The 26971-nt window shown below is 41.2% G+C and overlaps 1 protein-coding gene across 4 annotated transcripts in view; it reads right to left on the minus strand.

Moving 5' to 3' along the window:
• mtmr1a (myotubularin related protein 1a) overlaps positions 1 to 26971 on the minus strand; it is a 50150-nt gene that overhangs the window by 18847 nt on the left and 4332 nt on the right. The window contains exons 2-9 of one of the 4 annotated variants that reach the window (XM_060935952.1): positions 21547 to 21652; positions 21205 to 21228; positions 18013 to 18036; positions 6965 to 7043; positions 6764 to 6858; positions 6558 to 6665; positions 5970 to 6071; positions 5790 to 5873 (exon numbers count right to left, since the gene is read on the minus strand). In XM_060935952.1, coding sequence (XP_060791935.1) covers positions 5790 to 5873; positions 5970 to 6071; positions 6558 to 6665; positions 6764 to 6858; positions 6965 to 7043; positions 18013 to 18036; positions 21205 to 21228; positions 21547 to 21652 — 622 coding nt within the window. Of the gene's footprint in view, positions 1 to 5789; positions 5874 to 5969; positions 6072 to 6557; positions 6666 to 6763; positions 6859 to 6964; positions 7044 to 18012; positions 18037 to 21204; positions 21232 to 21546; positions 21653 to 26971 lie in introns of all 4 variants that reach the window. The other 3 variants (XM_060935944.1, XM_060935961.1, XM_060935969.1) reach the window with 3 other exon arrangements.

Consider the following 26971-nt stretch of genomic DNA (forward strand, 5'->3'; position numbering starts at 1 on the left):
CATCCAGGGTCGTGGTTTGCCAGCACAGGGGCAGAGGACACGCGTTTTCTCTCTCTCTCAGCTCGCCTGGCTCTGTGGGGCTCCAGGCCAGTTTGTCTAGCCAAAGGTTGAACACCACTGGTGCCGGGCTCTAGTTGATCTCCAACAACATTTAAATGAGGAAATAAAGAAACTCCAAAACCATGTCATTTTTGGTGGTAAGTTTGGGCTCTGACCATTTTTTCACTACCTACATGTGAAGACTTACGATATGAGCTATTATTTTACTATTATATACAGTATATAGGCTATAGCCTACATGGACAAATACATTAAAAATATTCAAACATGTTATGATTGTCGACAGCAATGCTTTTGACCGCAGCAGTGATTTCTTTTCATACTGCATTTTTCTGACTTTAGGTATTATTTTTTCAGGCTGCAAATAGAAATTCAATTGGACTCAAGATGTGAGCGGTTCTAAGAGAAGTTTCTTTTCTTAGTCATAGTACATGTCTCCATGTCATAAAGCAGGGATGAGAATGGGACATTTAAAAAAAAAACTCTGAAATGTCTGCCAACTTTCCCACTTATATATATATATATATATATATATATATATATATATATATATATATATATATATATATATATATATATAAAAATGGAGGTAACCGTAACGATATATTCGATTCCACCTGACTCTATCTTTGACAATTTAAGTAAAACGTACCTTTGTGCTTTTTTGTTTTGATGTGCTCCTGGATGTTTCTAGCTCCTCTGTTTCCATAATTGATCATATCTGAGCACAGAATACACAGAGCCTTTCCCGGCACATCCACTTTTCGGATATGTTCCGTCAGGCACGTCGTCACAGTTTGTGTCCCTATCTGCACGGTAACGCTACTATCGAGCCATGCCCATCGGAAACAGTTCTTTATCCCGTTCGATTTATCGATTTCCCTGGCACGATCCTCATTTTTGCGGTCCAAAACTTTCGCCATATTGGCGAAGTAACTTTGAAAACAAACCCAAATAACTAGAACTTAAGAAGTGATCAAAACTGTGTACGTATAGCTTGTTTCTCCGTGAATTGTAGAAGTGAGATGAAACTAGCGCCAAAACGTTGCCGGAAATCGTCATGAGTTGTCGTTAGCATAAATAGTGAAGAAAGCAATGACGATTTCCGTTATCACAGCTGCAACTAATTTTGCGATGAGCGCTGCCGAAAGATGCTGGCGGGCAGTCGGTCGGTCGGTCCTGCCTGCTTGTGCCACCACAAGCCTCGCCTTGCGCCGACCCCTCCCCCCTCCCCGAAATTCTCAACGGATTTACACGTTTCACAAAAATGAAATTTTCAGCGGGAAAAACTCAGAATTCCGCAGATCCACGGAAAATTCTCATCCCTGATAAAGTCTAGGGGTACAGTCTCGAAACTGAAAATATTTAGGGCCATGATATTTAAATGGTGGTTTTCAGCCACCACGTTTGTAACGCCTGATCATCCTTATGCTCTGACTGGTGAGATACAAACATTTCATGAATCACACGTGAACCCTGTCAGACGATGATTTCTACACTCAAATCTGTGCTGCTTTCTATGTTAGATTGATCAATGAGAGCCAGAGTTTTGTTTTAATACTGGCAAATAAATAAAGGAACTATCATAAAACAAGTGCCCCATCAAATACCTAAATTGTTGTATTTAATGAGTTATTCATTATCCACTCTCAGGTTCTAGTGGGACTCGAAATTAGTTCTTTAGTGAAATGCACATGTTTGTTGAAATCAGTTACTGTGACTGTAAGTTACAATAAAGTCTGCATTTGTTTTACAGAAAATGGACAAATATGACGATGCATTTGACTAAAACTTGTAACTCGGAATTTCTGACTTTTTACTATGAGAAACGTAGGAAAGCCTCCTCGATTTGAAATTCCTTCCTGAAAAGTCGGGAAAGTTTCCTCCACCACAAGTTCAGCACACAACTTCCAATCAACATGAGGGGTGACGATTCAGATTTTTCATGATTTGTTCGAATCACGATTTTGACCTTCCGATTCGATTTGAATCACGATTCACGTTTTTGGTCCTGATGTAAATCATTGTTAATATTCTGTTAACTGTCAGCCTAGAAAAGTAGAGCAATAAACACAAGCAGTGTTGCCTTTGTAGTCTTTATATATAGACTCCAGTCACTCCATTGACTTTGAATGCAACTATGAACGTATCACAGTTCAGTCATTTTTGGCACATTTTAATTTTCAAACTGCAAAACACGAAGAAACAAAAAAGCAAGATTTGCACAGCTTACACAACACTTGTTTTCAGTCACGAGACAGTAAGAAATGCCGCCAAACTGGGCTTTTAAAAGCCGTTGACTTCAGGAATTCCGAGTTGCCCGCCATGTTGTTCACAAAGCAACGCGTGATCTCGTAAGATTGCTATAGCAACCACAAACATGGCTGCGCCCACATACAGATCCAGATACCAAATCGACTTTTTAATATCAAAATTATGCAGTTTGTTGAAATTTGTTATGCATCTAGGATTATGGGGATGAAATTAGGTATTGTTAGTGAATCGTGAGTCATAAAATTTTAATTGATTTTTGAATAACTGATTGAAATGGATCGATAGATCGGGAATCGATTAATCGTCACACCTCTAGTGAACATGACTGTTCCCAATGTCAACAGTAAAAGTATCCCTTCACTACTAAATCATCAGTTTATAGTTGTATTTACTTTAGGTCAATAAACACAGACACAATAGTTGGTTAAAGCTATAACACCATCTGTGTAGTTTACTGTTTTGAGAAAGTAAATACATCAAACTCATCATCAGTAATGTTACTTGGCTAGCTTGTTGCTAACAAAGTACATGCTTTTTCATGGGGCATCCATGTTTTTTCCTGCTTTATACTGCAAATCTTACAGAATTCCATGCTCACACTTCCCATTTCAGAGTTAAGTTGAATGCATCATTAGTATCAGTTAGACAAAGACTGTAGCATCCGTCAGACAACTATCCTGCATGTTGTGTGTTCCACATGTCAAATTAGCGTGATCCAGATTAGCCTTTTCCAGTTAGATCTAGATTCAAATACAACCCCAATTCCAAAAAAGTTGGGACAAAGTACAAATCGTAAATAAAAACGGAATGCAATGATGTGGAAGTTTCAAAATTCCATATTTTATTCAGAATAGAACATAGATGACATATCAAATGTTTAAACTGAGAAAATGTATCATTTAAAGAGAACAATTAGGTGATTTTAAATTTCATGATAACAACACATCTCAAAAAAGTTGGGACAAGGCCATGTTTACCACTGTGAGACATCCCCTTTTCTCTTTACAACAGTCTGTAAACGTCTGGGGACTGAGGAGACAAGTTGCTCAAGTTTAGGGATAGGAATGTTAACCCATTCTTGTCTAATGTAGGATTCTAGTTGCTCAACTGCCTTAGGTCTTTTTTGTCATATTTTCCGTTTTATGATATGCCAAATGTTTTCTATGGGTGAAAGATCTGGACTGCAGGCTGGCCAGTTCAGTACCCGGACCCTTCTTCTACGCAGCCATGATGCTGTAATTGATGCAGTATGTGGTTTGGCATTGTCATGTTGGAAAATGCAAGGTCTTCCCTGAAAGAGACGTCGTCTGGATGGGAGCATATGTTGCTCTAGAACCTGGATATACCTTTCAGCATTGATGGTGTCTTTCCAGATGTGTAAGCTGCCCATGCCACACGCACTAATGCAACCCCATACCATCAGAGATGCAGGCTTCTGAACTGAGCGCAGATAACAACTTGTGTCGTCCTTCTCCTCTTTAGTCCGAATGACACGGCGTCCCTGATTTCCATAAAGAACTTCAAATTTTGATTCGTCTGACCACAAAACAGTTTTCCACTTTGCCACAGTCCATTTTAAATGAGCCTTGGCCCAGAGAAGACGTCTGTGCTTCTGGATCATGTTTAGATGCGGCTTCTTCTTTGAACTATTGAGTTTTAGCTGGCAACGGCGGATGGCACGGTGAATTGTGTTCACAGATAATGTTCTCTGGAAATATTCCTGAGCCCATTTTGTGATTTCCAATACAGAAGCATGCCTGTATGTGATGCAGTGCCGTCTAAGGGCCCGAAGATCACGGGCACCCAGTATGGTTTTCCGGCCTTGACCCTTACACACAGAGATTCTTCCAGATTCTCTGAATCTTTTGATGATATTATGCACTGTAGATGATATGTTCAAACTCTTTGCAATTTTACACTGTCGAACTCCTTTCTGATATTGCTCCACTATTTGTCGGCGCAGAATTAGGGGGATTGGTGATCCTCTTCCCATCTTTACTTCTGAGAGCAGCTGCCACTCCAAGATGCTCTTTTTATACCCAGTCATGTTAATGACCTAATGAGTTGCAATTTGGTCCTCCAGCTGTTCCTTTTTTGTACCTTTAACTTTTCCAGCCTCTTATTGCCCCGTCCCAACTTTTTTGAGATGTGTTGCTGTCATGAAATTTCAAATGAGCCAATATTTGGCATGAAATTTCAAAATGTCTCACTTTCGACATCTGATATGTTGTCTATGATCTATTGTGAATACAATATCAGTTTTTGAGATTTGTAAATTATTGCATTCCGTTTTTATTTACAATTTGTACTTTATCCCAACTTTTTTGGAATCGGGGTTGTACAATCAAAAACTGCCAAACATTATTTCTTACTTCGATTTTCTATTTAAATAATATTGGCTGGCTTTGAGTGGTAGATCAGATGTGTTCTATTTAGCTAGCATGAGATTCAACGAGTCGAAGATGAGTTCAGTATCATGCTAGCTGAATGGAATACATCCGATAGACCACGAAAAAAGACAGCCAATATTATTATTATTATACCTACACACTCTTCATATCAGCAGTCTTGAAGGCCAACGCTAGCTTACCCACGACTCTGTGCTGTTAGCACAGCAGTCCAGTTACCTTCCAACCGGTGTAGCAGTAGCATTAGAGAAGGCCAATGCTAGCTTACCCATAACTTGGTGCTGCGAGTGCAGCAGCCCACTTACCTTCCAACCGGTGTAATGTTAGTGAAGGCCAGTGCTAGCGCAGTCAAGCCGAATATTATTTTCCCTGTGTAATTTACTTAGTTACTTTTAAAATCAACATAGACAGCTACACACAGAGTGGCCTGGCAGCCAAAATTCTCTCAAAATCTGTTGCTTTTATCGAAGCAAACCTGGCAACCATGTATGTTTACAAATTGGCACAGTCACTCGCTAGCACAGAAGTTGTGTCTCTCTTCCAGTTTTTCGATGTCTGTTGGTATGTTTTTCTCTTGTAAATATGCGTGAAGAATATATAATGAAGTTTTGGTAGCCTTTCAGGTGTTCAGCGTGTCTTCAGTTTATTTATTTAGCACTTAATCCGAACAGTAGCACTTGATTAACCTCGTTTTCTCTCTTTCCCGGCCAACAAAGAAATGGTTCTGTGCATGCCCAGCAGAAAAGTTGTGTCACTGGATATTCGCACGAGCTCTGATGTGTGATGTGTTGTCTTGACAATGTGCAATATTATAACAATACTGCACGCTCATTCTCTATTGGGAAGAGTGCCGTAATACATGAAGGATAAGCGATATGATAAATACTGAATGCCATCAATAACCCTGCTAGAAGGGAACAGAATACATGTTTTTATTCCATGGAAAAAGTGGCCTGTATGTATAATAATCAGCAATATTTAACTTGTTTTAACATGTTTTGTTGAAGTGTAACCAAAATGTAAATACAGGGTTATAACATGTCTCACCATTCTCTTGTACTCGGATACTGGGTCATAAACCTTCCATCCATCTACTGGATACCTTTCCGTGTAGTGGAAAGCAAACAGGGGCTAGAAAGAGATGTGAAATCAATTATTTACAACTTCTCTTGTAATAAGGACCAAATACTGGCAACATACTGGATTAAAGTGGACACTTTGACCCACCAGATCATTGGACAGTGGGAAGGTGCACTTGGTAAGTGTCTCCCCAATTTCCAGTTTACTCTGTTCATCTTTATTATAGGCAAACCTTGGACTCCTCATGTCCTGATGGAGAAAAAGACAAAGGTTGGGAATTCAAATCCCTAAAAATGACATACAGTACGTATATACATGATTTTCAAAGTTTCTGTGGTTGAATTTCAAATACCAGTCCAAGTAGCGCATTAGTTAATTTCTAAATCAATATTATTGATATCCCAATGAGTGAGCATATGCGTGAACAGAAAATCCTTGAGGATTCAGTCTTGCTGTGAATTACGCTTGCGTGAAGAGAAAAAGAAGTAGTTCTGAGTTTAAATCCGACACAAACTGCACTCTTGATCAAGGCCCCTAGCCCTCAAGTGCTTACTGTACCGTCTCTCAGTAGTAGGTCATTGGTGATACAGTAAATATTCTGTTGTTCCTTCTCAACTGGTCATCAGGTCCAATTCATCAACATTTAATGAGATTACCATCAACTTACTCAAACTTGCATCGTTTGCAATAGAACATACACCAATATGTGTTCCGTTTTATCGAGTAGTCTTTCACCTTGCAGACAATCTCCATCCCATGTGTGTTCTCTCCATGACTCTGAACACTGATGGTCTCCAACCGGCTTATCACCCCCAAATTCACATTCAGCACAAAGGGATGGTCCTAAAAACAGTACGGACGGATTTAATCTGCAGCCACAAATGATTATGCTGATTAGCTTTAAATGGCACAAACGACACAATATTAAGACCATCGCTCACCCGCTCAAGACTGACGAAGTACAGCTTGTAGTCGGTGATGGTGAGCGTGCCCGTCACGGCTCCAGTGAACGGACAGATATACATCACATCTTTAGCTACAGATAAAGAACAGTCAGAGATTATTCTCTGGGTGTTGCAGCAGAAGCAGCTCATGAGAAATGTCATGCGGTGTAGTGTGAAGGAGTTCAGGAAAACACTTACCAGTTATTTTAATGCTCTCCCCAGGGATGAGTGGAACTTCGTCCATGAGAACTGGCTTCTGCATGTCTTTAAATGCTTGCTGCACAAAAAATATGTAAATTCTATTAGAAAATAAATTTAAATAATTATTTAAACTGACACCCCCCGGAAACACTATAATTTAAGACCTGAGGGGAAATTAAATCTGTGATTGCTTACTAATACGAGTCTTCTATCAATATAATTTACAGTACATTGTACAAGTAAAATTTTTTTTAATATAAATTTAGGCAGCCCAAATCTAAGCATGATGTTACTTACCTACACCGTCAACTTTCATAAATCAGTATTTGTGTAGTTTAGGATTGACCAATCCTGATTCTTCTTGCTTTTGCACCATTGTGCAGTCAACTTTATACTCAAAATAGTTTGATCTTTCTTTAACCTTTAGAGGGCATGATTTGGACACCAACACTAAGCAGTGTATTGTGTGAATTCAAGAACAAACTTGATATCCTTCACTTCACTTTCAGATTACAAAATGTCAAAACTCCCCAAATAGTGCACTATATATAGTGCAGGGCTTTTCAAAGTGTGGGGCGCGCCTCCCCTAGGGGGTGCCAGAGTTCTTCGGGGGGGCGCAAGGTGAGGAAAAATAAACCAGAATAAGTTACTATAGAGATCTTGCAGTCACGTGACCGGAAAGTACACAGCCGCCATCTTGTCGGTAAAAAACACCGCTGAATACTGCTGCACTCGTGTACAGAATGGATCAATTTCAACCGACGGACTACACGGCTCATTTTTCTAATGAACAGATAACTAGATATATGTCTAAAATAAACGACCTACAGATTTGTGACCCTTATGGCTTACCGGACGGAGTTTTCACGACCGGATTTTGAACTGCCAGCGGAATACCTGGATGTGTATAATTACCTCATCAACTTTCCCTCGCTGTTCAGTGGTGAAGCACTGAGTGCCTATAAATCTCTGGACAGTTATCTTTACAGAAATTCAGGATTTGTCAGCGACTCAGATGTGGCATCTTGTAAACAAGAATCCTCATTGGATGGGTAAGTCACTTAAGTATTGAGTATAGCACTGACCAGCCGATTATAGAATAGAATAAGGTAATTCCAGCTGTAATTCCAAATCGTCCGTCTTGTTTACCATGGATCTGGCGTTGGAGAGATAGAGGCTTAGCAGTGGAGGTTTGAGTGGCTGTTTTCTGAGCTTAGTCAACAGGCCGGCTCTGCAGCCTCGCTTTTGCTTCCGCTCCCGGCGCCGCCTCCTTCGCTTTGCTTCCGATAACAATCCACGGAGACCCTGCTGGTCTTGCTATCTCGTCCGGAATGTTGTGCATGCGATGGAAATCGCTACAAACCGTCATTTTCTGCTGGAAACCAATGTCCAGTAAGTCCATACGGTTGTAGTGGATATTGAAGTCCGGTACAGACGAACAACACGCAAAAATACACAAAAAACATAAAAACCGTGCACAGGTAGGGAGAGCTTGTAGCCGCAGCCGTTGTAGTAGAATTGTATATAGTAAGGTTTTCCAGAAGAAAAGGTAGAAGTAAAAGCAGAAGTAGAACCAGAAGTAGAAGTAGAAGGCGGAAATATGGCGTTTGACCGACAAGATGGCAGCTGTCACAATCTGGATCGGCTGTGACATCACATGCAAGTGCTCCATTGCGGACATTTAGCGAACTTCAGCTAGCCTTTGCCAGAGACAAAATGGATCGATTTTTAGTACCTACAGCTACAGTGAGTGAGGAGACAGAGTCTGGGCCAAGCAAAAAAAGAAGGAAGTATGACCACGATTATTTAAAGTTTGGATTTTCATGGACTGGATCTGAAGATGCTCCACTGCCACAGTGTGTTGTCTGCCAAGAGGTGCTAGCTAACGATGCTATGAGATGTTTAAAATGTGTAAAACAAGATGTTTGAAAAAAAAAAAAGCACAGATGTTTTAAATATGTAAAAAAAGATGTTTTCAAAAAGCACAGATGTTTAAAATGTGTAAAAGAAAAAAAAAAGTGTACAACAACCATTTTTTTTTAAATACGAATGGAACATTAAGTATAGCAACAACAAAAATTGTGGGGGGGGGGGGGGGGAGCGCTGTTTATTTGCTCTCTGAGGGGGGCTGACTCTCCCACACTTTGAAAACCCCTGATATAGTCAATAGGGTGCAGTTTCAAACAAAAACAAGTCATAAAACCATAAAGGAACTTACTTTTTTTTTTTGACAATTTAACTAATGCCTTAAAAGGTAGACTGCCTTTCAGATTTTTCAAATGAAGGTCATAAAAAAGAATTTTCCCCAACACCTAGTTATTTTTGTTTAGTGGACCCAAAGCTACTGAATTCGAATCACAGACTTCCAAATTTTATTAGTTTTTTTTTTTTAATAGAACGATTAATGACTTTAGGGCCATGTGGCCCTAAATTTGCCGCCATTTTTTCCTGCTTCACCATGACGCAATACAAGATACTATGTCATGCATCACATGGTGGGCTTTCCCCATTCGCGCAAGGCATTGTGGGATACAAATTTGAAACAGGAGAGGAAAATAAGGGGATGCGAATGAAACGTGAAAGACTGACTACAGTAACGGAAAGCGAGAAGAGACGTTATGTTGTGAAGGAAAGGAAACGCAGGACCAAACTAATAAATAATCGGCGGTCAGCGAGCGCCTTAGGGTGTTGGGTGTGATCAGCTGTTCGTTTAGTGACAGAATGATGTAACTGACAGTGCACGGTCAAGGTAAACCTGTAGATGGCAGTAATGCAACACTGGATGCCGGCTGCCGTAAAAACCAAAAGAAGGTAAACCTGCGCATGCGCACATGGACTTCCTCTGTCTGCTTGACTGTGCAAAGCGAGTGATTTCATGCACATTATTTGCTTTAATTCCCTCAAATTAAATAACTTCCCAGCCACAGAATGGCCTGGTTTTTAAGATATTACAGAAATAAGCACATCACAATGACCAAATTTCAGACGGAACTAAATTTCACCGATTTGATGAAATCGAAAGGCCGTCTACTTTTAATTAGCTCGAGTGACAAGTCAGTAACAGTTAGAGCTGCTAATTAAAAATACACAAGCTAGTTCCAGGTTTGGTGGTCTAACCCAGGACTATCAAAACAATAAATATGACGAAAATTTGGGCTGAATGACAAAGAGCACATTATTTCTCTCTTGATTATTTCCATGATTTATAATGTCTACTTTTTTAAAAATATAAAAAATACCTTCAATACTTTTTTTTTTTTAAATGAACTTTCGTTGTCAGGTTTTTCCTTTAAATTCTGCCATCATACAAACATTTTTAAATATTCAACACTATGTTCCCTGGGAGAATTTTTCTTGAAACGTTGCTCGTTTTCAAGTTTATTCTGCGTTTCTGTATAACGCACACTATAAAAGGAATACTAAATACATCATAATTCCTTTTCGTGCTTTGCTATTTGGGAGTGAAAGCTGCAAAGGAGGGCTGAACACAAATGCAATGGGATGCAGGACTAGAGCACTGCAGGAGACTTAAACAAGCAACAGTAATGGTCAGTCAGCGTGCAGCAGAAATAGAACAGTCAATATCCAGGAAGTGATGAGAGATGCTGTGCAGCGGAGGGAAAGTAGAGAAAGGGAGGTTGATTAGGGGTTAAAGAGAGACTTGCCAGGGTGTGAGGAGGCAGCTCAGTGTCACTGTCACCCTCATAGCCATGTTCCTCTCGAGAGTCCTGAGACTGGACAGACAGCCAAGCAGCAGACAGAGGGAAGCAGAAGAAGAAAACAGAGCCGGAAAAAGATCAGGGTGCTGAAACAGTGTGAGGGAAGAGTCTACATTAAGAGAACATGACAGAGGAAGAACGCAGCAGTGCAAACAGACATATTTAGGCCTAAAGTTCAAACCTCCATACAGACACAGGAAGTATGACATGAGGAAGACAGCACACATACCACAACCACACTCCGTGTTCACTACAACACAAGAGTTATACGGATTCGATTAAGGCTATTCAGTAATTCACACACAGTCAATGTAAAAAGCACATATCCTTTCGTACAGGTGTGTAATATATATAAAACTAGAAAAGCACTCGGAGAGCGCAGACCTCCGCCAAGAATCCTTTAAAAAAAATTCTGGGATCCAGAAGGTGATCCAGATCACCGCCAAAATTTAATGGATTGTTACTTGTGCCCAATCACACCTCTGGGGAAAATTTCAGAGCAATCCGTTTATAACTTTTTCTGTAATGTTGCTAACAGACAAACCAACCAACAAACAAACAAACCAACGCTACTGAAACGTAAACATAACCTCCTTGGCGGAGGTAATGAAGCAAATGTTTAGGTTTGTCAGACTTGGTTATTATTATTATTATTATTATTTTCTTACAGGAGCTTAAAAAGGTGAAATCAAAAATCAGATGACTTCTATATAGGAGTGTAAACAGAATTCATCAAGTTGCCTATAATGAATAAATTTAATGTAAATATTCCTTGAAATAAAGACAAACGTCATAGAGCTAGAGTATAGTATGCCTTAACATCATTCACCAGCAGCAAAGCACAGAAATGTCAAAGGTCACATTCTTCCCACAATCCTGCACAACATATTTTCACCACAACTTTTTTTTTTTTTTGGGGGGGGGGGGGGGGGGGGGGGGAGCATCAGCATCATCATCAGTCTGGTTCTTTTGCCAACAATCACGTTCCTCTTAAATCAGGATTTCGGACTACAGCAGCATTAAGATTTGAAGAAAGAGGCAAATGTCTTTCACTGGGATTGCATGTAGAACCTACTTTCTGTGGAATTAGGTTGCATAGTTTTCCTTAAATTTTATGCACAGCACTAAAATGAACGCAATAATTTCCCTACTGTACATTAAAACAACATGAGCGGGAAAAAAATTAATAGAACGGGTTTTAACATACCCCAGACTGGGCAAATGGTGGCAATTATATTATAAAAGGTTGTTCTGTTGGTGCGGTCAGAACAATCTGGCGCTGAACACGCTCAAAACTGTGGAGATGACAGTGGACTTTAGGAGGACCCCCCCCCCTCACACACACACCCTGCCGCCCATCACCACCACCAACAACACTGTGACTGCTGTTGAAACTTTCAGGTTTCTGGGCTCCACAGTCTCCCGGGACCTGAAGTGGGAGACCAACACAGTCACCATCATCAAAAAGGCCCAGCAGAGGTTGTACTTTCTGCACCAGCTCAGGAAGCTCAACCTGCCTAAGGAGCTGCTGACACAATTCTACTCTGACATCATTCAGTCTGTTCTCTGCTCTTCCATCACTCGATGCGTTTACATGCACATCCAAATCGAGCTACTGTCGGTAATCGAGCTAAGGGTCCCAGCAGGGGTGCCAGAGAAATCCAATCCTACATGCACACAAGGAAATCGAGCTATTGTGTGAGGTACATTGTGCACCCGAGCCACAGGTGGCGCTACACGCCCCATCGTGTTGGTACACTTCTGGTTGTCGTCATGAAGAAGAGCTATTCAAGAGTATAAACAAAGTTATCAGTTCTGTGTTCACAAGAAGAGTGTTTGTAGTTTGTATGTACGAACAGAAGTGTTCCTAATAAAGTGGCGGCTAAGGTGACGTGTCATGCCGACCGAGGCTGTTTTTTTTTTTTTTTTTCCCCGACCGAGGCTGTTGTGTTTCCCGCTTGTGGTCTCGTCACTCCCGGAAGGGGCAGTGCTGAAGTAAGTAGCTCGACTACGTAGCTCGATAGGGTTTACATGCACTAAGTAGCTCGGCTAAAATCGCATAATCTAGGTCGCGTAGCTCGATTACGAGAAATCAAGTTCGGTTCAATTTCAGCCAAGCTAAGGTGTTTCCATGCCATTTAGAACTTCGATTTCAGTCGAGCAACAGCAGAAATTCGATTTTCTCTATGTGCATGTAAACGCACTGAGTGTTTGGTTTGGATTGGTCACCAAACAGGACAAGAACAGACTGCAACGGACAACAAGGTCTGCAGAGAAAATTATTGGTGTCAGCCTGCCCTCCATCCAAGACCTGTACCTGTCCAGAGTCAGGAAACGGGCAGGTAACATCTCTTACACCCATCACACCCTGGTCACAAACTGTTTAAACTTCTCCCCTCTGGGAGACGCTATAGATCACTGTACGCAAAAACAACCAGACACAAGAACAGTTTTTTCCTCCTCAGGCTGTCTCTGTGATGAACAGCTAAAACCGGACTCAAATATCAGTAACATCATCTGTGAAATATCTGCACACTCGTACCGTCATTCTGTGCACACTGTATATTTATATTTACTAAGTCATCCTTGCACTATGCACCATTTTGCACCAAAAGATTAATATATACCCTTCTACATGTACGGTACATAGCTTTTTGTCGACGCTTTTTTATCTGTTTGTACTAAGAGAGCGAAGTGAAACCAGAGTCAAATTCCTCGTGTGTATTCACGTACCTGGCAATAAAAGTGACTCTGAAAAAGGTTTTATTCTCCAAATTCAATTATCACATGCAGGTTTATTACAACCCCAAATCAGGAAAAGTTAGGACAGTACGGAAAATGCAAATTTAAAAAAAAAAAGGGGGGGGGGCAGCGATTTCTAAATTTACTTTGACTTGTATTTCATTGCAGTCAGTATGCATCCAAGATATTTCACGTTTTGTCTGGTCAGCTTCATTTCTTTTGTCAAGATACATCCATTCCTGTGTTTCAGACCTGCAACACATTCTAAAAAATGATGGGACAGGGGAAATTTGAGGCTAGTAATGAGGTAAAACAATTAAATCATGACGTGATTTGGTACAAAATCAGTATCCTGAAAAGGCAAAGATGGCCCAAAGATCTCCAGTTTGTCAACAAATGCGTGAGAAAATTATTGAAAATGTTTAAAAACAACGTTCCTCCAAGAAAGATAGGAAAGGATTTGGATATTTCACCCTCTACGGTAGAGGTCTGCGTGGGTTGGATTTTTCAGTCCCCGCCCGCGCCCGCATTGTGCAGTCACGCTCCCGCCCGTGCCCGCAAAGAATTATGATTTTCAGTCCCGCTCCCGCCCGCCATATTTTGTCCCGCTCCCGCCCGCAAATCCCGCATGATGCAGACATTCGCGTTATTTCTCAGGAAAGTTCTTGCCTTGACACAGCGTGATGGTGCCCCGCCCCCTACTTTGAGTGGATCTGAGCATAAATATCTACAGCTCATGTTCACGTTTGTTATTATTTACCTTGTTTCTGAATTCAGCATGTAGTGTCTCTAATAATAATAATTAGTGCTGTCAAGCGATTAAAATATTTAATTGCGAATCGCACATTTTTATCACATGAGAAACCATTGTAATTCTCTGATCAGCATAAAAAAGTGAATGGGCTTGCTTTGTACCAAGGGTGTTTTTTTTTTTTATTGCAAAGCAGAGCTAACAAGAGGAGTGAACTTCACTCTTTTTCCACTTCACTCAGTGAAGTGATTTACTGCTTGAGTTAGTCTACAGCTCTATCAGAGAGACAGTTTACACAGTGACGGTAGGCTTGACATGCTTGATTATAATATAAAGTACACTATTATATTAACTAAGTTGTTCGTTGATAAATATTGCATTGAATCTGATCTTTACTGTTTCATCTCACTTAACACATTTCGTATTTTTACACTTTTTCTGCCTGTTGATGCGTCGCGCTGTCCAATCAGAGGCGGCCAAATTTGCATATTACAGGAAGGATTTCTGGGATAGAATTGAGTTTACAGACGCTGTCTTCTTAAAACTGAATAAATATTTAAAAAGAGCCAAATGAGCCAGTCTTCTGAACGGCTCTTTTCAAAGAACGGATCACAAAGATGCGGATCCCATCAAAGAGCCATAAATCCCATCTCTACTAGTTTCAAAAGCTTATGAAAAACCTACATCATGTCACAGAGCGTTAATCTCGCGATAAAAAAAAATATCGCCGTTAAAATTGAGTCAAGTTAACGCGATAATAACGCGACATTTTTTACAGCACTAATAATAATAATAAAGACAGGCGAGCACGTAATTCCAAGTGGAAATTTGGTATATTTATTGTTCAGCCACTTACTTTTGAAGCACTGTGAGATTCAGTAAAGGAGCTCTGCTCTTCTGCCATGATCAGAGATCTCAAACACGGAAGAGGAAAAGAATAGAGAAACGAACGAGAGATATTTATCCTCTCCTGAATCAGAATCAGAATCATAATTCTGATGACCAGCTCATCTAAGGTGTCATTGAGGCATCATGTTAGTGTGGGTCACTGGAGGCTGGGTGTGAACTGCGAGTCATTAGAGTGATCAAAGGATTGCCCGTTAGGGTGATCAATGGCAAATTTAAGATGCCATTCCTCACTCAATCTGGCAATCTGACTCTCTCTGCAAATTTAGGCATCTTAAAATGTTTTTATTAATGCCAAATAAAATATCCAGCACAAATTATATATGATAGACATAAATTAATAATTTATAAATTTTATTTCAAGCACATTTTTAGTTAGCGGGACTGCAGCTTATCACGGCTCCTGCCCGCGCCGCATATGTGCACTCCCGCGCGCATATGTGCACTTCCGGTCCCGCCCGCGCCTGCAATGAGCTTTCAAAATTTGTCCTGCGCCGCACTACTTTGCGGCGGGTCCCGCGAGCCTCCCGCGGGAGTGCAGGGCTCTACTCTACGGTGCATCATTAAATGATTCAAGGAATGTGGAGGAATTTCTGTGTGTAAAAGGAAAGGGCACAAGCCTAAGCTGAACACCAATGATCTCTGATCCCTCAGACGGCGCTGCATCAAGAACCGTCATTCAGCTATTGCTGATATAACCACATGGGCTTAGGATTACTTTGGGAAACCTTTGTCAAGCACTACAACACAGTGTTACATCCACAAATGCCAGTTAAAACTTTATTGGGCAAAAAGGAAGTTTTATCTTAACCCTGTCCAGAATCATCATCATTGACTTCTCAGGGCTCGGAGGCATCTGGGATGGACCAACACACAGTGGAAGTGTGTATTGTGCTCAGATGAATCAGTATTCCAGGTCTTTTCTGGACATAATGGACACTGTGTGCTCTGGAACAAAGACCAAAAGGACTATCCAGACTGGTACCAACAAGAAGTCAAAAAGCCAGGGTGTGTCATGGTATGGGGTTGTGTCAGTGCCCTTGGCAAAGGTAACTTGGACCTCGGTGATGTCAGCATTAATGCAGAAAAGTACATTGAGATTTTGGAGGAACATGTGCTGCCTTCAAGAGGATACCTTTTCCAGGGAGATTTCAACAAGACAATGCAAAACCACATTCTGCACTCATTACAAAGGCATAGCTGTGGAAGGAGAGGGTGCCTGTCCCCTCTGTCCCTAATAGAGAACGTATGGCGAATTTTGAAACAAAAATTAGGACAACGGCGACCCTGTACTTTTACACACCTTAAAGTGCCATTCCACCATTGGATGTATTCTTTGGCATAAAATACAATATATTTTATGACAACATGACTAGACAGAGAAATCTTTTAGCTTCAAAATTATATATCAAACATAATTTTTTGACAACGACAAGTATATTAATTTTGCGACCAGTCACCTACCCTTTTAATTTCCGCGCGGTAGTGAAACGTGATGTCATCGGCAGGTTCCCCTTCTTGTGTACCATGTGACGTGTGACGTGGCACAGATTATCAGCAATGGTGGATAGAACGCGATTTCCACTTGTCGATTGCTGTGCCGATATTCACCATCGACCGTCTCCTTTGGGCATCACTTGCTATTTTCCTTCGCTTCTTTTCCAAAGCTGACAATCGCATTCTATCCGCCATTGCTGATAATCTGTGCCACGTCACATGGTACACAAGAAGGGGAACCTGCCGATGACATCACATTTCACTACCACGCGGAAATTAAAAGGGTAGGTGACTTTGGTCGCAAAATTAATATACTTGTCGTTGTCAAAAAATTATGTTTGATATATCATTTTGAAGCTAAAAGATTTCTCTGTCTAGTCATGTTGTCATAAAATATATTGTATTTTATGCCAAAAAAATACATCCAATGGTGGAATGGCACTTTAAGACCTATTTGCAGGAAGAACGGGACAAAATAACACCTGAAATACTTCATCACTTGGTGTCTTCAGTCCTTAAACATCTTTTAAGTGTTATGGTAAGGAATGGAAATATTATAAAAATGGTAAATGCTTTATCATCCCAACTTTTTTTTTAAAATATCTTGCAAGAATCAAAATGGAAACATACTTATTTTGAAAAACAAACGCCATAATAAAACTCCTTGAGTTAAAACATCAAAATCATGTGCTGTTGTATTGTTTTGAGTGTAATATAGGCCAAAGATTATTTACAAATCACTGTTTTCAGTTTTAATTTCAACATACCCTCCCAACTTTTTCGGATTTGGTGTTGTATAAAAGCCAGTTCTGGGGGAGTGAGTATAAAGACCAGAGGCAGAGTCTGTATGGCTGATGTCATGCAGGGGAATCAAAGCGTGTTAAACTACACTATATGGCCAAAAGTTTGTGGACACCTGACCATCATATTCATGTAAGGTTGTTGAACATTTTAGATTTAGTCCCCACTTTGCTGCTATAATAACCTCCACTCTTCTGTGAAGGGACATGAGCATTAAGAGCATTAACAAAGTCAGGTATTGATGGCCGGTGAGGAGGCCTGGGGTGCAGTCTGCATTCCAATCCATCCCATAGGTATTCAGTGGGGCTGAGGTCAGAGCTCTGTACAGGACACTCAAGTTCTTCCAATTCAACTTTAACACACCATGTCTTTATAGGCCTTGCTTTGTGCGCAGGGGTATTGTCCTGCTGGAACAGGTGACAGCTTGACACCTTGGTTTCTTTCTAGACAATTCTGTGCTTCTAACTTTGTTTAGGAAAGGCTCACATATGGGCATGAAGGTTAAGTGTCTAAAATTTTGGCCAAATAGTGTATGAAAAGTGGATGTCCTAAAGAAACTAATCAATCAGCTTGAGTAGGAGCTTTGATAAGAGTGATTAGACACAGCCAGCTCTTGAAGACAATCTTACCCTCAAATTAGGCCTCCTGGATACCTGTTGATCACAGAAAAACATGGACACACACACACACGAACATGCAGTGAATAATGGTGAGTGGTGATGTAACAGGTGATTTTTGAAATCAGATGAGTCTGGATTCACCTAGGTGAATTAGGTCGACATTCTTAAGAGGGATTTTTTTTTTTTTTTTTTTTGGGGGGGGGGGGGGGGGGGGGGGTATTAGGGTGCATCAGTTGCCCTCACTTTCATAAAATCTGATGTATTTTTGTTCGGGTGTTCCCTTTCACCAATAAAGACATCCTGTAAAATTTTTTGACCATATTCAAAAGTCTAATGGTGGCACCATGAGGTTCATTTTTTTGCCCAAAAACGCTTTTCTGTTTTCGCGTAAGGTTTGAATCACAATGTTGGACTCCATTTATTGATTTCTTGTGACCCAGAGATCATGTTAAGAACCTTTGCAAGGGATTGAGAAGCATTAATGTGATTCATAATACATTTGTATTGTTTAAAAGTAGTTGAACAATGATTCAATGAACAGCTAAAACTCAAACTGTGCTTGATAATATATTTAGAATATGTACTAAAAATGTGTATCTAAGATATTTGGTATACTCTATAAGGTGCCATAATGTTTGATGAAAAGTGATCGAAATTTTGTCATAAAAGTCATAAAATAGCAGCTTTTTCCATAACTTTGAGCTCCTGGTGCCACCATTAAACTTTTGAATTTTGTCAAAATATTTCACCCAGTGTGTTTTCTTACCAAAAGGAACATAAAAACAAAAATGCATCATGATCGGAGGAACTTTTCATTTTTAGGGGGCAGCTGATGCACCCTGGGGGAGGGGGTCATAAAACAATGAGAACACTTCGACAACCACTCTCTATTCACCTTTCCCCCCTCATCCCACCCCCTTTATATCTTCTATCCTCTTATACCTCTCAACCCAGAATTACACTTATATACCTGTCTTTCTGTCTAATTTGCTTTTCTTTTCCCACCTTTTGCTGTCCTTGCTGGGAATCAAACTCAGGACCTTCTGCTTTGAAGGCCACCACTTTACCACTACACCACAGAGGATTCAGATGCAACAAAGAAATTAAGCATTCCACTAGATCATCCAACCCTAACTCTAAATCCTAATTCACCAAGGAAAATCCAGATTCATCCGATTTCAAAACTCACCTGCAACAGTGACAAAGATGGACTCCGTTTCTTCCTCAGTACACAGTTACAGAGATGTGGAATGAGGTTTGAAGGTGGAATTGTACACTTGAACTGATTATTTTGATAATACTATCTAATTTGATTTGTACGTCATGGCTGTACCAATACTGTTGCACATTAAATTCACGTGATAAATTCAGACTGTAAATGTTTTCAAGCTTTATGCCCCTCACTGTGCTGCATGCGCAATATCGGAGGGCATTTCTTCTGAGGCGAGAGACACTGAAAAGGAAGATCAGATGTAGTAGATTTATACACGATGTAACTGTAAGCAGTAATTTGGTCTGATCTGAACAACGCAGTCAAGAATGTGGATCAGTGACGACGAGGTGAGGTTCACTCACCCGAGGATTAAATCTGTTCATTTGTATTTAGGTCACGTCTGTATTTTTCAATGGCATCATTTCTGGTATCATTTGCATATTAAAATTTCATGATGAACAAAGTAGCGACTTCAATACAAGTCTATTGATTCAGAAATGACAATTTCCAACATGCATTTCTTTATCTGTTGTATAATAAACTCGAGGAACTGATTTCTTTCCCAAGTACTCAATAACCATTCGAGAAAACAGCCAGTTAGAAGAACGCCCCTAGATAGTTTAATATTCTGCTCAACATTTTTAAAGGAACCTCTGACAAGCGACTGTAAAGGCTATTGTTTGCATGTTTACCATCAACTGCTTAGCTAGCAAAGCGAATGTTTCCATATGAACAAAAGCCTCTCAGCCTGTTGGGTCACTTTCTAGTTTAAAGGCTTTGTATCATGGGAAAGCTGGGCATGTCTACTAATCGGTAACCAAATGCTGAGAGGAACATTAGATTTTCAAATAATATTAGAGTCAGATATTTAAGTACCCATTGCTTTTAGGTCTGCAGGAGGATTAAGTCTCACACAGAGATGAGGTCATGTCTACAGTGAGAATCCTCTCAGCCTTATAAATCTAATAAAGGCTCCATAATAATAATACAGATATAACATTGAGTGACTAAAGGATTTCACTTGGCTAATCTATTACTGAGATTGAAATGTGGTGTTTTGTTTGTGGAGATTTTTTTTGTACAGTTATATAGACATGTTTTACCACTTAACAGTAATGTTTTTTTATTCAAATGCTACAACACTAAGAGCAGTGCTTCTGATAACCTACAGCTCTCATCGTTATTATTATTACTCTATTAGTTTTCATACAAACTATATTATTCAGCCAGACAATATCCTTTTGCGGGCGGCACGGTGGTGTAGTGGTTAGCGGTGTCGCCTCACGGCAAGAAGGTCCGGGTTCGAGCCCCGTGGTCGGCGAGGGCCTTTCTGTGCGGAGTTCTCCCCGTGTCCGCGTGGGTTTCCTCCGGGTGCTCCGGTTTCCCCCACAGTCCAAAGACATGCAGGTTAGGTTAACTGGTGACTCTAAATTGACCGTAGGTGTGAATGTGAGTGTGAATGGTTGTCTGTGTCTATGTGTCAGCCCTGTGATGACCTGGCGACTTGTCCAGGGTGTACCCCGCCTTTCGCCCGTAGTCAGCTGGGATAGGCTCCAGCTTGCCTGCGACCCTGTAGAACAGGATTAAGCGGCTACAGATAATGAGATGAATGAGAATGTGCTTTAAGTATGCAGTTTGTACAATAGGCCTTGTTGTTTCACTGCACCAAACATGTCCACACAGATCAACTTGCAATTGGGATAAAGCGAATTGTGCAACTGATTTTTTTTTTTTGTGCAAACTATTCTCTTAAAGGATCAGACAAAGCATCTGTACTAAGCAATAACAAGACTCATACTAGATCATAGCACAACATGAAGAATAATAAAGAGAATTTCAAAGCAAGCAAAAACAAGCAATGCGAAAGCAGTCAAATCTGAGTGATTCCCAACAGCGTACTACAGAATGACAATTATTCACTATTGTATTATGCACTCTAGGAGAAGCTTACAGACGTGCACACGCACACAGCAGCACTCGTGTCTTACCCTATGCTCTAGCTTCCAACCAATCTGCTGAACAAAAACAAACAACGCATGCACCACAATGACACGTACAGTAAAGAATAATTAGTTATATAATCTCTGTACTACGCTCACCTTGAAAATCAGACTAATTAGTAAGCAAGGTTGCTTTTTTCATTCCACTTAGCTTCACAATAATATGAATTCACAAATTAAATAAAACGTGTGCTTTTACCATACAGTGAATTTACATGAGTCATGTAACATCTCTTAAGTTTGAATAATGACATGAATGATATTAGGAAAGGATCTGAAACATTAAAAAATGTAATTAAATAAAATCAGCACTATATCAAATCTACTCACTTTGGAGTCACGGCTCACAACCTCAGGAATAGCAGAGCTGGAGATCTGGCTGGAGATTGTGGCAGCGATCAGCTGTTTACACCATTCAACATGAGAGCTTGTGGGGCTGAGAGAGAAACAAAGAGCAAATTCTATCATAGAGACATACACTCACTGAACCCTTAATTCAGAACACTATACTAATACTGGGTTGAGCCTCCCTTTGCTCTCAAAACAGCCTCAATTCTTTATAGCATGGTTTCCACAAGCCTTTGGGAACATTCCTGAGAGATTCTGGTCCATGTTGAGATGATCGCATCACACAATTCCTGTAGATTTTTCAGGTGCACTTTCATGCTGTGAATCTCCTGTTCTATCACATCCCAAAGATGTTCGACTGGATTCAGATCCGGTGACTGGGAAGGCCACTGTACTCATTTTCACGTTCATGAAACCAGTTTGGGCGGCACGGTGGTGTAGTGGTTAGCGCTGTCGCCTCACAGCAAGAAGGTTCTGGGTTCGAGCCCCGGGGCCGGCGAGGGCCTTTCTGTGTGGAGTTTGCATGTTCTCCCCGTGTCCGCGTGGGTTTCCTCCGGGTGCTCCGGTTTCCCCCACAGTCCAAAGACATGCAGGTTAGGTTAACTGGTGACTCTAAATTGAGCGTAGGTGTGAATGTGAGTGTGAATGGTTGTCTGTGTCTATGTGTCAGCCCTGTGATGACCTGGCGACTTGTCCAGGGTGTACCCCGCCTTTCGCCCGTAGTCAGCTGGGATAGGCTCCAGCTTGCCTGCGACCCTGTAGTCAGGATAAAGCGGCTACAGATAATGAGATGAGATGAAACCAGTTTGAGACGTTTGCTTTGTGACATGGTGCATTATCATGCTTGAAGTAGCCATTAGAAGATGGTAAACTGATCATGAAGGGATGCACCTGCTCAACAGCAATACTAAAAAAGGTTGTGGTATTCAAGCGATGGTTGGTTGGTATTAACAGGCCCAAAGTGTGCCAAGAAAACATTCCCCACATCACTACACCACCTCCACCAGCCTGAACTGTTGACACAATGTAGGCTGGTGCCAAATTCTGACCTTACCATCAGACAGGTTACATTTATCCAGTTTTGGTGAACTTGAGCAATCTGCAGCCTCATCTTTCTGTTCTTGGTTAACAGAAGTGGAACCTGACGTGGTCTTCTGCTGTTGGAGCTCATCTAATAAATTCAAAATGGCTAGAGTAAGGCCAAGTTTACATTAGACCGTATCAGCGGATCATCAGATTAACGTTTTTAAAACGATTAGTGTGCACACAGCAACACCAATACACGATTTGCGTGCACACAGCAACGCCAATACACGGATACGCTCGGCTCCGCAGGCATCCTGCGCTCCAAATCACTCCGCCCTGAACAGCGAGTGCCCTCTGGAGGGTGCGCACTCCGGCCCTGCGCAGCTCACAGAGCGCGCGAGTGAAGCGCACGAGCAGTGATTCGGGACTGAGCCGCTGTGCGCAAGTCACTTACCACTTGCAAGTGGAAGGATGGCAAGCCTAAAGACAATCATAACTACACAATGGGCAGTATTTGCATCAGTATTTGCAGTATTTTCATACTTTTATACTCTTTAATGAAAGGTGATACAAGGCGGAAGTCCGCGCCGTTTTTCAGCAGTCGCGTCACATGACCAACGCCAGCGAATCAGGAAGGTGGATGTCACGGTGACGTTGTCCAATGACGACGCCAGCTAGAGCTCAGCACAGCGTATCCGCGTATCTCAATGTTTACACAGCACCGGACCAGACACGATCTAGATTGAATACGTGGACCCTGGCGGATTCCCGTTTCCCGGCATTTCCAGGCGTTTTAATGTAAACGGACAGTGCATCCGCGAAGAAAACGAGACAGATACGGTCTAATGTAAACTTGGCCTAAAGCTACTTGAACCTACAAAGACAAAAACAACCACCACAACTAGTACATATACAAATAATAGTAAGAACTCCTACTACTAGCCTGCTAATCAAAAAAAAAAAAAAAGTCAAAGTCCTTCCCACGCCTTACAGTACCTGGTATTCCTAGGCAGTCTCCCACTCAAGTACTAACCAGGCCCAACCTGTATGTGGCGCATCAGGCGGCGCCGATCTCCATTTCCATAGCCCTCGGCCTCTCGCCTATTACATAGCTAGGGTTACAGTGGGGGGCTAGTCCTCTGGTAACCACGAGAGTTTAACTCCCCATGCACATCTGTATTGCAGCGTGCCTTGCCAGATGGCGGTAGGTACCATTTTTATGATGGTCCTTGGTATGACCCGACCGTGAATAGAACTCACGATCTCCCGATCGAGAGGCGGACACGCTACCACTAGGCCACTAGTCGGTCTAGCCTGCTAATAGATTGAGATAATTGCCCCAGTTCCTGGAGAACATTCTCTGAGTGAGTGAGCGAGCGAGGGGCTTTAAAGGGCACATCTTGGGTATATTTAGGAGCAAGATCAATGTAATTCTCTTATTTTATATTAAACTTGGGTCAAATGTCTGTCACAGTTTGCGCAATTTTTTACCTTGCACAATACCAGAAAAATTCAAGCCATTTGAGGTGAACTGGTCCGCCTCTGAAAAAAACTTGGCATTTGGATTTCCTGGCAAACATTGATTTTCGTGATGTCACATGCGGGACGCCTCCCTCTGAATCCTACGTCAGCGCTGGTTTGTTTATGAGAAAACGACCTGGTGGTTTTCTGCAAATTTCTTCTACGTTATCACGTAATTATTAAAACGGTTAACAGATGTATCGTAGGAGGGTGTAGCAACACCAATCTTGATGGGATTAGTACTCATCATTTTCCAAAAGACCGGACAATGAGAGAGAAATGGGAGCGCTTCATGCAAGGCACCCGGAAAAACTGGCAACATGCAACAGACCACAGCATCATATGCAGGCCTCACTTCATAAAGCCCGACGACTTTGAGAACTATTTGATCAAGAAGCAACTTGATCTGAAAAAAGACGCAGTTCCAGCTGTTAGAATGCCCAAAGCAACACCGTCTCCATCTGTGTCAGCATCACCAAAGGAGCCAGCCGTGTTCGTCTCCCCTGACAGAAGGCGAAGTGCTGCATCCACTGAGGCTCTCAAAGCCGAGGACCAAGCAGAGCCGAGAAAGAGACCAAGAAAATTGGCAATCCACAAGTTGACTGTTGCCAGGGTAAGAAATAAGAGAGACTATACTCTAAATTAGGTGTTCCTGTGTTTGTCTCTCAGCCTGCTGGCGGATCCGCACGTGACGTCACGAATCTGGATCAATCTGGCTCCAGACTCCCTTGGAATTTTTCCAGACGCGTTTTATTTTATTTTTTTCTGCTGTAGACAGATGGCCTTGTGCAAAATTACCCTTCTGGATGAGTGTGTAAAGGGACGTACATACATGTTATTTACCAGCTGGGAGGTCCGTATCGTGAAATATCGTGACCGAGGTCTTGAAAGTACTGAGCAAGGCTAACGTGACCAGACGTCCCGGTTTGACCAGGACAGTCCCAATTTTGAGTGGCGTGTCCCCAGTCTCGACAAAGGTCCATCGGGACGCTGAAATGTCCTGGTTTACGCCAAACACTAACAAACTGTCCCGGTTACAGCGATCATATATAGCCAACGAGATGTCAGTAAAGCTTCTAGCAATTCAGCATCAGTGTGCGTGTGTGCGCAGTCAACCTTACAATGTATCTATTTGTACAATGTTGCAATACAGAGGCCGCGTTATAACGTTTTTTTTCGCTAGCGGCTGTCAACTACTGCGCAACAATGCCGAACGGATGAGCGCTGGGCGGAGATGTTCGCACACTTCAAGAGTAGGGAGATTCCTTACAGCAATGTCAGCCAGCTTTGCCAGTTTGCCATGTGCCTACCTGGCACCAATGCTCCAGTTGAGCGAATATTTTCACTCATGAGCAACACCTGGACTGACGAGAGGAATCGCATGACCGTGCCTACTCTCGAAGCCTTGCTCATTACCTGGGCCAATTTCGCCGATACTTGCTCGCGGTTTCACAGCAGGCTCTCGGGCAATAAAGCGCTACTGGAGCAAATTCACTCATCATGTAAATATATGCAATAAAATGGCATCTTCTTTAGGGTGGGTGGCTGTGTTTCTGAAACATTTTTGTTGTCTTTCATCTGTTTCATGTGTCTTTAATCTGGATCACAGATTGTCTTGACTTGTTTGATGCTGTTGTCAACTCAGGGTTCCCGTTTTCAAAATAGTTAATAGCCGACACTGGTTAAGATTAAACAGAGGCATTTTGGGTAAAGGTTCAGAGGTGACAACGATTAGGCTCATGCGCTCGTTCCTGTTACAATGCATAGCCTATTGTTTAAAAAAAAAGTTAATCGCATAAAATGTTGATGTTAATATGCAAGCAATGCATTTTCTTGGCGTTTTCACAAAGGTGAAATAAATCAGTTGAAATTTAGGCTATTGGCCTATTCCCTATCACCACATCTGTTGTCTGATTTTCCTACTTTAACTGAATTGTGATAGAAGTACATGTAGATAACAAGAAAATACTTGATTATTCTCTGAAACGTTGATAAAAGTGAGCTTCTACAAAATGATGAAAGCACCTGCCTGAGCCATGGTTTGAGCCGTGCATGTTTACATCAAAATATGTGTGCGTGCACGAGTATCACGGTCACGCGCAAAGTGTCCCGGTTTTAGACTCGGGAAATCTGGTCACCCTAAGCGAGGCCCTCTAGGCCGAGGTCACGGTATTTCACCATACGGACCGACCTTACGCTGGTAAATAATATATTTAATTTTCCTTTACCAAATTCTAACAGAAAACGAGAGCACCCGAAAGGGAAAACCGAGCCGAGCCGCCATTTTGAATCCTCATTCACGGCTGTAATGCAAATGGCTTCCTCCTCAGTATACAAGTGCACTTCCATGACAGGAAAAAAAAACTACATTTTGCCACCTATGTAGTCCCCTATTTATACAAAATTGAGTCTTTCAGGATTCAGCCGTGTTTTTGCTCGGCATTAGCAAGTTAGAGGTTTTTAGCTTTCTCCTGAAATGTTTTATTTTATTTCTTCTTCCTCAGGGTAGTAAAACTCGCTTTCGCTGCGAACACTGTCGTTATCGCTATCCATGCTGTAAAATTAATGCTATTCTCCTGAGAAATGCTGGCAAAAAATTATAAAGATTTTTGATACTTATTAAAAAAAGATAAATGTTGACAAAAATTGCTACTACTAGTGCATCTCAAAAAATTAGAATATTGTGAAAAAGTTCAGTATTTTCCATCAGTTATTTAAGAAAGTGAAAATGTTATATATTATAGACTCATTACACAAACTAAAATGTTTCAAGCATTTTTCTATTTTAATTTTAATCAGTATGGCATACAGTACAAAAACAAAAAAAACCCATCTCAAAATATTAGAATATTTCATTTTG

The sequence above is a fragment of the Neoarius graeffei genome, chromosome 1, assembly GCF_027579695.1.
Source record: "Neoarius graeffei isolate fNeoGra1 chromosome 1, fNeoGra1.pri, whole genome shotgun sequence".
NCBI lineage: Eukaryota > Metazoa > Chordata > Actinopteri > Siluriformes > Ariidae > Neoarius > Neoarius graeffei.